Source organism: Chaetura pelagica, unplaced genomic scaffold, assembly GCF_000747805.2.
Source record: "Chaetura pelagica isolate M959 unplaced genomic scaffold, ChaPel_1.0 scaffold174, whole genome shotgun sequence".
Lineage (NCBI taxonomy): Eukaryota > Metazoa > Chordata > Aves > Apodiformes > Apodidae > Chaetura > Chaetura pelagica.
The window spans coordinates 4064887-4077576 of NW_009953722.1; the positions used below are offsets into that span (position 1 = coordinate 4064887).

At 41.3% G+C, this 12690-nt stretch overlaps 1 protein-coding gene across 1 annotated transcript in view; it reads left to right on the plus strand.

Annotated features, from left to right (window-relative positions):
- The first annotated feature begins 1490 nt into the window (after positions 1–1490).
- The window catches only part of TBX18 (T-box 18), an 18224-nt gene continuing 7024 nt past the window's right edge, over positions 1491–12690 (plus strand). Inside the window, exons 1-4 of the mRNA XM_010000532.1 lie at positions 1491–1589; positions 4524–4695; positions 11089–11256; positions 12459–12523. Of these exons, the coding sequence (XP_009998834.1) occupies positions 1492–1589; positions 4524–4695; positions 11089–11256; positions 12459–12523 (503 nt within the window). The 5' untranslated portion in view covers position 1491. The remainder of the gene's footprint in view (positions 1590–4523; positions 4696–11088; positions 11257–12458; positions 12524–12690) is intronic.

Here is a 12690-nt window from a genome sequence, read left to right on the forward strand (position 1 = left end):
AACAAACAAACAACGGGGGTTGGGGGGGGCGAAGAAAACCCCGAATTCCGCTGATTTAGGAGGCAGGGAGATGGGGAAAACGGGCGCGGGGCGTTCCGGGTTCCCTGCTCCTTAGGGCGAGGTCTGGGAGCGCCGTGCCCTTCGGAGGGGAAACTTCTCCCCTTCCCAGGGCCGGGTACACATGGTGAAAACCTGGGTAGTATGAAACGTTTCTGGACTTATTAGAAATTACAAAAACATATTTTATTAAATCCATATGCTACCGTCTGCGTTTTCAGAGAGGCTTTATTAATGATTGAAACGCAGCCTTGAAACAGCACAAAGCAACATTTGTCTTCAGAGAGCCCAGTCGGGGCTTTGCTGCTTTATCTTACAGGTGCACTGAAATAACAGCGAAAACGAGTTAACCGCAGTCAGGTTCGCCCTCCTGCTTATCCAGGAGGAACGGAGATAGGGTTTTTCTTTCCAGCAACGAGATTTAATTGATGTTTATATGTAGGTATATTTGAACAGCAGCAAATACTGAGTGAACTGGAATGGCTTTTAAGGTTTCTGAAATACAGAAAAGTGCCTTTCGTTAGCTGGTCAGTAGGACGGTGCGGGGGGGTTTTTTGGCTTCCAGAATATATAAGTATGTTTGTTTTGGGTTTTTTTCTGCCTTTTTGATAAAAGGCACGCCAAGCGTGAGCTCAGAAACGCGTTTTTATGTTAAAACTATCGCATCATTTCGCCACTCATTCTTCTCTGCAGAGGAAACTGAATGCATTTTGAATTTTATTTTATTTTATTATTTTAGCAATTACCTGGTAGATTGGTTTCTGCTTTCAATAAAGAAGTTTTACTGTACCTTTCAAAGACAAGAGCAGCTCTTGCACTTCACCTTCAGCAAGCTGCAGACAGGAAGTCCCGTCTCAATAAAGACCATATTGCTGGGTTCCAGCAGGACACGTTGGCTTCTGGGGCTGCATCCCCTGCTCCTCAGTGTATCCCTGCGGATTTAAGCCGCCCGACGTGCTGCTGCAGAACCGATGCACCATTTGCTGCTGTCAGTTTGAGCCTTCAGGAGCGATTTGCGTTGCTCCCAAGTGTTTGGTGTTCCTGGGTGGAGGTGGCTGTTCGCACATCTCCGGAGGTGTGTCCCTAGCTGGTATCTCAGAACGGGCTTTAAGTGCCTTGTACCGCTGAAGTAAAGTCTCAGAACCAAGTGATTTACTGTCTAACAATAAAGCTGAAATGATGTGGTAATAGCTGTACTCCCAAAGCGTATCCCAAAACATACGAAGCATTGTTCCGAGTAAATGCACTTTAGAAATCTGTTTTGACATATCGAGTGGGCTGTTTCATGGCTGTGTAACTATAATCGTCCAGAAGGACTCTGTAGGCTAAAAGGAAGAACGAGAAAAATCCCACGAACCGGTTACTTTTCCTAAACAACCGTTCCCGAGTCTGTTTCATATTAAAAATGACCCCTCTCTTTCCATGTTCAGGCGGATGTTTCCCGCAATGAGAGTGAAGATCTCAGGTTTAGACCCACATCAGCAGTATTATATTGCTATGGATATTGTGCCAGTGGATAACAAAAGATACAGGTACGGTGACTTTTTTAAGGCAAAAAACATATGATGCAAACCGTAGGGAGCTTGGCTATGGGGAGAAAACATTAACACTATATAAATTAGCAGAAGGTCGTGTTTTAGCTCTCCTTCGGTTTCCTATTTTCATCCTAGTGCGTTTAGAAAAAGAAGAAATTGTGCCAAGTATGCAAAACCAACCAAAATGTCTGTTGAGGCTCTTGATACGTTTGCCTCATGTCGTGTATGTGCTGTGGGGTTATGGTCAGGTTTTGGCTTTCAGAGAGTGCAATTCTAGTGTGGTCAGGAAACGTTGCAGTATTTTATTCCTCATAATGTCAGTGGGAATGGTTTCCCATCAGCAAATAAATATGAAAACGCACATTTTTTCTGGTGCTAAATGGAATTAACTAGCATTAACATTAATAGTATTGGTGTCTGATTTCAGGGCATGTAACATTTCTTAGTCACGCTTTAGAATGATCGTGTATTTTAATTTAAAAGCTGTTTATCACTCAGATACTTGGTTGCTTAGATTCACAAAGGGTAATGTTTCTAATTACCGGTTTTTTAAAGAATTAATGGCATTATTGTTTGAAGAATAATGTCAGGAACAAACCCAGTTGTTCTTTGAACACGTAACAGTAGGAATTACGTGCTGAAACTCTCACTCTTGGAGGGCAGTCGTGTTTCTGAGGGAGTTGGTTGGACTCTGCTGGAACCGCGGGTGCTGCAGGGATGTTTGCAGGATCGGGCCCCGCTGCAGTTGCTGTCGGGAGCTGCAGACGTTTCTGTAGGTCTTGGGCTGCGGATGCGATCCCAGGCTCTGCAGGAGCCGTGAGGAGCCTCGCCAAGGGGTTCAGTGGAGGCAGGATCGGGTCCTTCCCAATTGCTGCTTTGATTGTTTCCACCCCATACTTACTATAATGCAGGGAAAGCCGCTGCAGATTTAATTGTAGGACTAGGAATATTTCAGGATAAAACTAAAAGGCTGGTCCTGCAGGAATGCTGCCCTGTTTCCTAAGCGAGCACTGCCACATGTGTTTTAGGCATCCCTACCTTATGGACTGCAGTTTTCTCCCGTTCTCCTGTGGTATTTAAGACGTTTCCTAGGACTATCTTGAATTTTGTGCCTTGTTTTTTAGGTTCCAGTGCTGAGGATGTCCATTTCGTACAGCTAGGGGAGGGTTTTCTGTCTGTACCACAGCGAAAAAATGCTTTTTTCCTTTGGATCAGTGCAGTGCAGCTTGTATGAAAGCCCTTTTCTTGCTTCATGTTGCATGTGTGCATTTGCTTAAAAAACTAAGTATACAATTTCTAGAAGGTCTGAGCAATTCCTTAATGCGTAGAAAAAGCGAGGTACCTATTCAAAATTTAATGAAGATGTTAATATTAACAATTAAAACCAGTTATATTGAATACGAGTTGTTTAAACCTCGTTGAATTTAAAAGAAATACAATGATTCTGAGCTGCACCCTGTGCCTGGTGCCCGGATAACTGCAGCAACAATCAGAGTTGTATGAAGGGCAGTGTTTTCTTAGTTGGCAAACTGAAATTTCTGTGATAATAAAATTAGAACCACGCCTTTAACCTTCCTCCTAAATATTAATGTTTTTCATGCTTTGCTTGATGCCATTTCTCATTCTCTGCTGTGCACGCTTTGATTTTTCTTACTGCTGTTACATTAACTTTGGCTGCTCATGTGGCTCTGTGGACTGCCTTGCACATCTTCAAATTTGAAAGATACAAAAGCAGTCACATGGAGCCTGACCTTCAGCTTTCACAGCAGATAGCAAAACTGAATGGAAATAAAGAAAAATACACCCAGGTCTAGATTTCTAGCAAAATTGAACCTTATTGTAAATATTTGGAATCTTAAGGTGTTGCTCAAAATATTTGATGTCTGTTTATAACTTAATTTGCTTTTGTAAGGGAGGCATACATTTAGTATAAACCATCAAATATAAAATAAATGAAAAAATGTTACAATAGTATAGTGTGTGATCTGAGGTTAAGAATTTGTCTCCAGGAGAGAATTTCACTACCATTCTCATTCTTAGTTTTACAGCTTGATATGCACTGTACAGAGCAATGCATGTATTGGATAATTTTGGTTTAATTTCCAGTTATGTTGTTCACCTTTTTCTAATAAGGAACTGGATTTTACAAACATAGGATTTGATAAAACCTTTCCTGTTCGTATAAAAAAAATGCAGCGGGATTTGTGGAATTTTACTGTACTTGAAAAAAAATATACTTGAAGTTTCCAGTTAGTGCTTTTTAGTGAAGTTAGTGCCTTGTGAAGTGTCTGCCTTCAAAATAAATTTTCTACCAAAGCAGGCACTATTTTTATTAGAAAATTACTTTGTCAGCGTTTGCCTATCAAATGAAATATGGGCTGTGTTTTTTCATTTTGGAGTCTTTCTGCAATACTATTCAAGACAATTAATATGGTCTTGCAGAAATAGCAAGAGCATAGTTTGACAGTTTCATTATTTTTCCCAATCGCAATGGTTTTTCCCTTCAATAGCTTTATTTATAGACTCTTATATTAGATTCAACATGTTAAAGCTTCCAAATATGGAATTACTATTCAATTGGATAAATGAGGGATCAGATTCTTCCCTGTTTGCTGGTGCCTATTCAGAGCAGGGCTGTAGCAATCAATGAGCCTGACATCAGTTTGAAGCTCAGTGTGGAGCCTAGTGTTAAGATTGTTACTGATTTTTAAGACAACTAAGGTCAGATCAGAGCATGGTTTTTAACCTTACTTTTGCAGGTACCAAAACTGTGTTTTGAAACAAAAAAAATAGCTTTTATTTATTGTCCTTTCTCGCTTCATTCATCCGTGGTTTCTTGCTGTATGTATGGGCTCTAATTTATCAGTGAGCAGTGAGTCTGATAAATTATTTCGGGTTTTGTGGTTATAGGTATTTGCTTTCTTTTTATAGGTATGTTTATCATAGCTCCAAGTGGATGGTGGCTGGTAATGCTGACTCCCCAGTACCTCCTCGTGTTTATATTCACCCCGATTCACCCGCCTCTGGGGAGACGTGGATGAGACAAGTGATCAGCTTTGACAAGCTGAAGCTTACCAATAATGAGCTGGACGATCAAGGGCATGTGAGTACTTGCTCTTCTGCAGTATCATATGTAGGCACATTACTTAGCCCTGAAAGACTGACGTACAGCTTCAGGGTGCCAGAAATAGGCTTGACTTTCCAGAGCTGTTTTGGAACTTCAGAGTCCAGATCTAAAATCTGCTTACTTTCTGCTCTGATAATTAACTGCTTATTAGAGCCTGCTGTTTTACTCCTCCCTCAAAAACAGAACTCCTTCTGCAAAGTAAGATTTTACAAGGCTAAATTGCCTAATATGAAGGGGCAGAATTGCTCTCATGTTTTCCCACCAAGTGCTTTACTTGCAGTTTCTGCTCTGATCAAAAAGGACGCTTAAATTCGCAAGTGGCTAGAAGAAACATTAATAGCGTGTAATAACTTCATGTGAATAAAAATGCACTTAACTGTTTTCTTAACCTAAACATTTGTGTGAAATCCCATGAGGTGTTAATAATTACAGTCAAAAACGAACAACATGGGAGCTGGGTTCACTCTGATAATGATTTATTACATACCTTATGAAGTAAGAGCCTTTCACAGCTGAGGCTCATTACTTCAGAAGAAGCTGGCGAAGACGTATGCAGTGTGAGTGTTCTGTTTGCAAGTTCCAAATTGTTTAGTTATGACATTATCTAATGTGACAAAATGTGTTATGTTAATATTTCCTTTTCTCTTCAAAACTGTTGAAACATGACAGATGTAAGCCAGTATCTTTCCAGCAATCCTTGAAATAGTTTTACTTGACACCTTAGGAAATAATTAAAAAATGAGAATTGTTTTTAGTCAGGGTGAAGTCTTTCATTTTGCAAAATCCTGTAATAAATGGCAAATGTTGGCTTCCTTTCAGAAGGAGCATCAGATTCCAAGTGGTAGAGTTTTAAGATGTTGGAGGCAAGTTTTGAGACAGGATATGGATTCCATTGTCCTTAGCGTAGCCCAGTTTATTAAGCGGGATTCTTGCCCCTTCACGGAAGGGAGTGAAAGAAAACGTACCTGGCGCAGAGTACGAAGATACTACATGAATCTTTCAGTGTAATTGTAACTGTGATGTTAAACCAAGTATTTTGTCAATATATAGTCCAAGTTCATGAGATTTTTTCCCCCCACCATTTGTTAATTGCAAATTGTGCAGGAGCTACAACGCTTTCTGTTACAGAGGCGGGAATACAGCATGAGATTTTTCCCCTCCACCATTTGTTATTGCCAAATTGTTGTACAACGCTTTCTGTTACAGAGGCGGGAATACAGGAGACTGGCTGGACTGAGCCAGCGAGTGTGGCAACGAGGCTTAAAAACCTGCCCTTCACATAACGCTGTTCATACTTTTATTGCACTCAACCTTAAAAAGAACGTGGAGGTATTCACGTCTCTTTAATTAGCAGCGCTTTACTTCAGGCTTATAAGAAAGACAATTCATATTGCCTCTCTCCAGAGCTAGAGTTACGGCGCCTCGCTTGGCAGTGTCTGTTTGCGTGAAGGTTGCACGTGTAGTTCCCTCCGTTTCCCCAGTGCTGGTGTATGTGCAGTTCCTCTCGAGTGGGAGTTGCTTTCTCAGTCTATTGTAAGGGCTTGAAAAACTGCAGCGGAGGCGAGTGGGTAAAATGGTGGGTGCTGCGATCCACCCGTGCACTTGCAGTCACCAACTGCCCTGTGATAAAATCTTGGCTATGTGGGGAATTGTATTACTGTATTTTTCCATCCCGGATCTTAGCCTTGTTTTTATGCTGAACTGAAACCTGGGTAGCGTACGCCGCACGCCATTATTCATAATGTGGGGGGGATATAAATTTTCTGGTTTTTAGTTAAGTGTTTGGATTTGGAAAGTAGTGAAGCAAAGCCCTACTACACTGATTTGAGACACATTGAACTGATTCAGAGCTACGGCAGCGCCCCTCCTCCCCAAAATGGAAATTTCAGTATTAAAATAAAAGGACAAAAGAAGGATGACTGTAAAATAATTTCATATTTTTCAAATCTGGGAAATTGCAAACATGTCATTCATAATTACCAGAAAAGGCAAAAGCAGAAAGCAGAGAAGTGTCTCTTGCAATGGGTACATTTTTTCTTTTAAAGCTATGGTAGTGTGGAATGCTGTATTGAAAAAGCTATGTAGCCTCTGCATGCCTCCAGCAATAATGGAAAACGAATAATCATATTTTGTGATGAATATAAAAACCAATTGTTTTTCATAAGCAGGAAAGAACAATTTTTCTCAAGAGGGCACCAGGGGAGGCATGGGGTATTGGAAGAGCTAGAGGTCAAGGCTGAACTGTCCCTTGAATATTTGGTTTTGCATCAAATGTTCGAACTCTCCCCCCCTTGTATGGGAGATGGGGTGTATTTTAGATTGTTAGAAAGTTGTTTCTTCCCCTTCTGCTTAGGTAGAACGTCTCAGAGGAAGCTTGGTGGGGTCTTTACTCTTTGCCATCATTCCTCCAGTAGTTCAGGCGGTGTTGGGTTTTAGCTGTTGTTCTTTTGACGTACTTTCTGTGCTTTTTTGGTTTGGGGGCTTTAACCTGTGTCAGAATTGTTCCTTTATTCTTCCTGTGCTCCTCAGAGGTATCAGCTTCTGCAGTTTTTGTGTTAAAATCCCAGTGCGAGGTTTTGATCTTGCATGGGTGGAGTTAGGGAGCTTGCATGAGATCAACCCAGAGGCTTTTTACCTATTTTAGAGTGTTAAGTCTCAGAATTGGCAAGAGAAATAACCCATGTCCATGGGAATGGGGACAGTATTTGCAAACAGACGCCAAGGTGGTGTTTGTGTGCAGTATCTGTGTTGTGGCAGTAGCTCGTGGCAGCCAGCTCCCCTTGCGTGGCGTTGGTCTGGGATTAGCTTCTTCTGAAAGGACATCAGCCATCTCTAAGACAATTTGCTTCACTGCTTGAACATTTTCTGGGCTCCTCGTTGCCTGCTGCTAATTTCATCAATATTTTGAGTGGGAGTTTGTGACGATGTAATTTTACGGTGCTGTTCTGTGGAGAGATTTTAAAGTACGTGTACACGCAGGACACACTGATACAGGGGTTCTGCCTGCAGACAGAAGAAATCAGGCAAAATCTGTAAGGATATGTTTTCCTTGTGTGTTTTTGATTTCCAAACAGAGTCCCTGCTTTGGATAGATTGTGTGCTTATAGAGGTGTTAAGGCCCGATGGCATCATTAAGACATACACTGTGTGGCATTTGTGTCTTTCATCTGAGTTGTGATGGTAAGGAAAAGTAAATCTGCATTTTGCAGTTGACTCTGAGAAGTGCATGGTCTGGGCATCCTTAATTAGTGTCTCTCATCCCTCTCTCATCTGAGGGCTAAGTGCTCCATTATAAAAGCAGCCTCACCCTCTGGCTGGCTAGAGCTGGCTGAGTTTTCTATTTTCATGGAATTTTTAATCTGTATTTCAGTAGAGGGGAAAAGGCAGTATTTTTAATGCTATTTTTTTTGCTTTTCAACTGAGTATTTTTTGATGCAGGGGAACGTCTTTTAACTTTCAGTGAAAATGAGGCTGTTAGTGTGTTAATTGTTCCTTGGTGGTTGTTTTTTGGTTTTTTTTCTCCCCATTTGAAAATGGGGTGAGGCTGGAAGCAGAGGCGGGCTGTTGCTCTGCCCAGGCTTGGCTCCAAGTACCGAGCTCTGCTTACAGTCAGTGGGTAGTTACATGTTCTTGTCACAATGAAAAGCTGGGAAACATCAGCGTTTGCACTTGCAGTTTTTGTCTTTGTGAAGAGGGAATCCATACTCCTCAGCCCCACATGCTTCCAGGACTGCCTGGGCTTTGCAGGCAGGGTGAAGGAGGATTTTTAGTGAAAACAGCATCAGGGTGAGGACCATGCCATCTCTGGGGAGGTGGCTGGGTAACCTCTGCACTGCCGAGCTGCCAGAGGATTGGCGTCTCCTGTGGGAAAGAGAATCGGGGTCTCTGCTGGCTGTGGTGTTTGTGCCACAGCTCAGGGTCAGTGCCGTGGTGTCATCATGGCAGCACCTCTGAAAATCCAGAGGTACTGCCAGTTTTGTGTCTCTGCAGTGCTTTGGCCCACCTTTGTTCTGCCAGGCTGTTGCCTTGCCCTGCACCTACCGGCAGGCTCCTTGGTGTGGTGTCTTCTGTCTGAAGTCTTGGGAGCTGCAGTGGTCAGAGTGTAATTTTGTATTTAGTGGGAGAGGTTTGTTCCCTCACAGAGTGTTTGGGTTGTTGTGTGTGTGTGATCTGTAGAGAGAGGCAGGCTCTTAGCTGTGAGTTGAAAATAATGCCAGTTTGTGTTTGGTGGGTTTGTTCTGGTTAGGGGTTTTATTATTGGCTTTTAAGGGTACAAAGGGAAAGTTGCTGCTTCTGCATATATACTTTTAGGTTCCACTTGTGCTGTTAAATGTGCAAGTAATGCAAAATGAAAGGCTGGAATCTCCTTTTGCTTAGCTTTTTCTTCCCAGTAGTTTTGTGTGATGCTTATAATAAGAGCTACATGGTTTTTGGAGTGGGTATTGCCTCTCACACTCCTTTTATGTCCTGTCTTCGTAGTGTTGCTTCTAATTCTCCAGGACTCTGCAGTTATGTATTATTTATTTAGAATTCAGAGTCCTGATCATTAACAAAAATCCCATTGTACGAGGCACAGTACAAAATAAAGAAAAGTTCCTGCTGTGGGTTTGCTGATTGTCTAAACAGTGTGTCAGCAGAGGAATTTTCAGTATAGCACAGAGCCAAGCCAGGGTGCTCTGAAGAGATGACAAGGATTCATTTAGCTTCAATAGCCACCCAGATAAGGAGTGGGAGGTGCTCATCTCCACGCTGCTGTGACTTGACTTGAGCAGAGTTGTTGGGAACTGCAGGGATCATCGTGGCATATGGTCACACTCGCCATGTAGGTAGAGCTGGTGGGGTGAAGTAAATCAGGGTGGGGGCAGAACACGGTACCCTCAGTGGCACCCAGACAAATGGCAGGAGTAGCCAGGGCTTTGAATGGTGGAGCAGAGCTTTCTGTAATGGTTTTGTTTCTGTTGCACTAGTATCTCCCCTGGTATCACTGGGTGTTCACAGGAAAACGGGGTCAGGAATGTTCTGTCCTCTCTGTATTTTCATTTTGTAGCTCTCTGCCAGTGGAGAAATGAAAGGAGTGCTGTAAAGGAGAATACACACTTGCATTATACAAATCTTGCTCTGTGCAAGATTTCAGAAACTGGGAAAAGGCTTCATATGAGAACATCCATAGGGCACTCCCTGAGCAAATTAATTGGGGCCTGTGATGTCATTAGCAAAACCTTATTTACGGGCTAATAAAACCACTGATTATCCAGAAACTTGGCTTATCCAAAACGGGGTCATGTCATCTGGCCAGGACCAAGTGTATTAAACTAGCCAAACTCTAGTTTAGCCAAATGAATGTAATGTCCTCTGTGTCATTTGGATGAATGAACTTCCATGATGTCTGGCATAGAGACTCTGTCGAGTGCCTCAGCACATGCACATTCTGAGGCTACTCAAAGAGCAGGAAATTAAAAAGCTTTCCCTGAATGTTGATTAGTGGTTCCACAGGCCAGTAGCCATAGGACTATTTATTTATCAAGTTACTAATTTCTTAGGCTTTCCAACAATAATAGTTGAGCTTCTGATTATTTTTTTTCCTTGAAATCTTCTATTTTAGTAGTGATTAACTGAAGTGGAGTAAAATAGAGGGAAAATTTCTGAACTTTAAATATTCTCTACAATTTGGGAGAAATGCCAAGAGGGTTTTTTCTTGTGTGTTTAGTTTTATGTTCTGTGAGTTCATATACTTCTCATTTATAATTTATTTTGAGTTTGTCTGTGCAAGGAAGGGTTGTATATTGATATATTGTATATTAATTGTGTGTATTATAAATCTGGGGTTATTAACACTTCAGAGTTTTTTATTTGGGTATTATTTTAGGCTAAGTTTCTGCATCTTCTGTGTGTGAGAGTCTCAGATTCTGTTCAAAACAAGATATGTTTCCAGCCTTTGGGGTATCAGGGAAAAAAATGCTCCCAGCACATCCCAAAGGTTCCAAAAACAAAAGGCAAATGCTCCTGCTGTTAATCCTATTTGATCAAATCCAGATTCCAGTGGAAAGAAAGTGACAAAACTTTCCTAATTCCAGTGAGACCCAGACTTCACTCCTTTTATTTTTTTTTTGAGCCAGTCTTAATTGAGGCAGTTTCTGAATTTGGAGCTCCTGAGTCGTATTTTTTAAACGCTTGGGGTTGGCAGTAACATAAATGCAGAGGGATTAGACTACTGTAACAAGAACCTTCAGAGGTTAAAGAAAACATTTGATTTCCAGTAAGCGGCATGGTAAACACATACCATAATCAGTTCCAAAAAGCCTGTTAGTCCTGAAGCAGCAGGGTGTGCTTTCTAATAAATGTTATCTTTTTCCTTTCATGACTGCACAGATTATCCTTCACTCTATGCATAAATACCAGCCTCGTGTCCATGTCATCCGAAAAGACTGTGGAGATGATCTGTCCCCTGTCAAGCCTGTCCCTTCAGGAGAAGGGGTGAAAGCCTTCTCCTTTCCAGAGACAGTTTTCACTACCGTCACAGCATACCAAAATCAACAGGTAACTTGGGCTTTCTGCTTAGCCCCTTTTCAGAGTAGACCAGGGAAGTAAGAGATAGGAGAAAAGCAGATCCTTTTATTCTGCAACTTACTAAAAAGCGTTGTCTGAGCCCGTTTCGTATTACAAGTAGCTTTCACTAAGTGCTGCAGCAGTGCCTGGAGGCTGTAACTGAGACTTCAGGCCATGTGGGCTACATGCTGCATGTAAAAAGTAATTCTTGTCATGAATATTACACAGGTAATTAGCATAGTTAATGGTGTCTTAATTATAAGTACAGCATTGAAGCACAGGGAAAAGAGCAGTCTTATTTTTAAAAGTGTTTTTGTACCTTTACATGTAGAATGTGTCTGGATAGAATTTTTAAAGTACTTTTGTTCCTGACTCCAGTGAGTTCAAAACTTCCAGGATCGTCTTAACAGAGAAACAGGTCTGCAGTTGTTTTCTTTAATAGCATTCAGTGTACATTATTAACTGCAATTTATCTGGATCCACACAGATTCAAAGGCAAAAGTAAACTGCAGGTTCTGTGGCTCCAATATTTGGCTGTTATTACCACCTGTTGAAGTGTTAACATACCTAGTGACACCACAGTTAATATTGTGATGTTTTATTATTTCCATGTAAGTTACTGCAACTTTAATTTGGGAAATCATACATGCCTTTCTGTATTTTCAAAGAGAAGAGCAGGAGAGATGTGTAATTTCTGTAAATATATATGATATATGTAAAAATATATGTTAAATACACATAGATATTTATTTGGTGCCTATCCTCTCTATTTAAATAAATTACAAGTACTGAGTGGGGTTTGCTGTTTTCTAATGGAGGATCATAGTATAGAGATAATCTCTCTTTTCACATTTCCTCTTGACCCGTACAGAAATAAAATTTAATTTAAATTTTATTGCAGTTAGGCAGTGCACTCTCTTAGGTGAAGAATGACATTTGCCAGAAGATTTTTCTCAAGAATTCCAGCCTGCCATTTAGTAGCATTAAACACCTATTAGCTTCTCTGGGGATTTGCAAAAGTAATGATCAGAAGGCTGGCCCTTACCTTGTGCTGTGTTCCAGGACAACCATCATAAACTATGCAAATGCGAAGATGTTTCTGCTCCACTGTTGGCTTAATTCTGTCAGGAGACTAATTTTATGTGTTCCTTAGGTGAATTTGCAGATAGTAATTTCTCTAATCATCTTCACAGATAACTCGTCTGAAGATCGATAGGAATCCATTCGCCAAAGGGTTTAGAGACTCAGGACGCAACAGGTGGGTGTGTAGGGGAAGGAGGTGGGCTTGTTGCTGCTGACAGAACTGGTTTGTGAAGGCTGGTTGGGCGGAATACCCGTATTTACAAACAAATTAGGCTGAGGACTCAGAGTCCTAGAGGGAGCACTTAGGTTTTCCAGTTTTGTTCTTCATGGTGGGCTCCCATT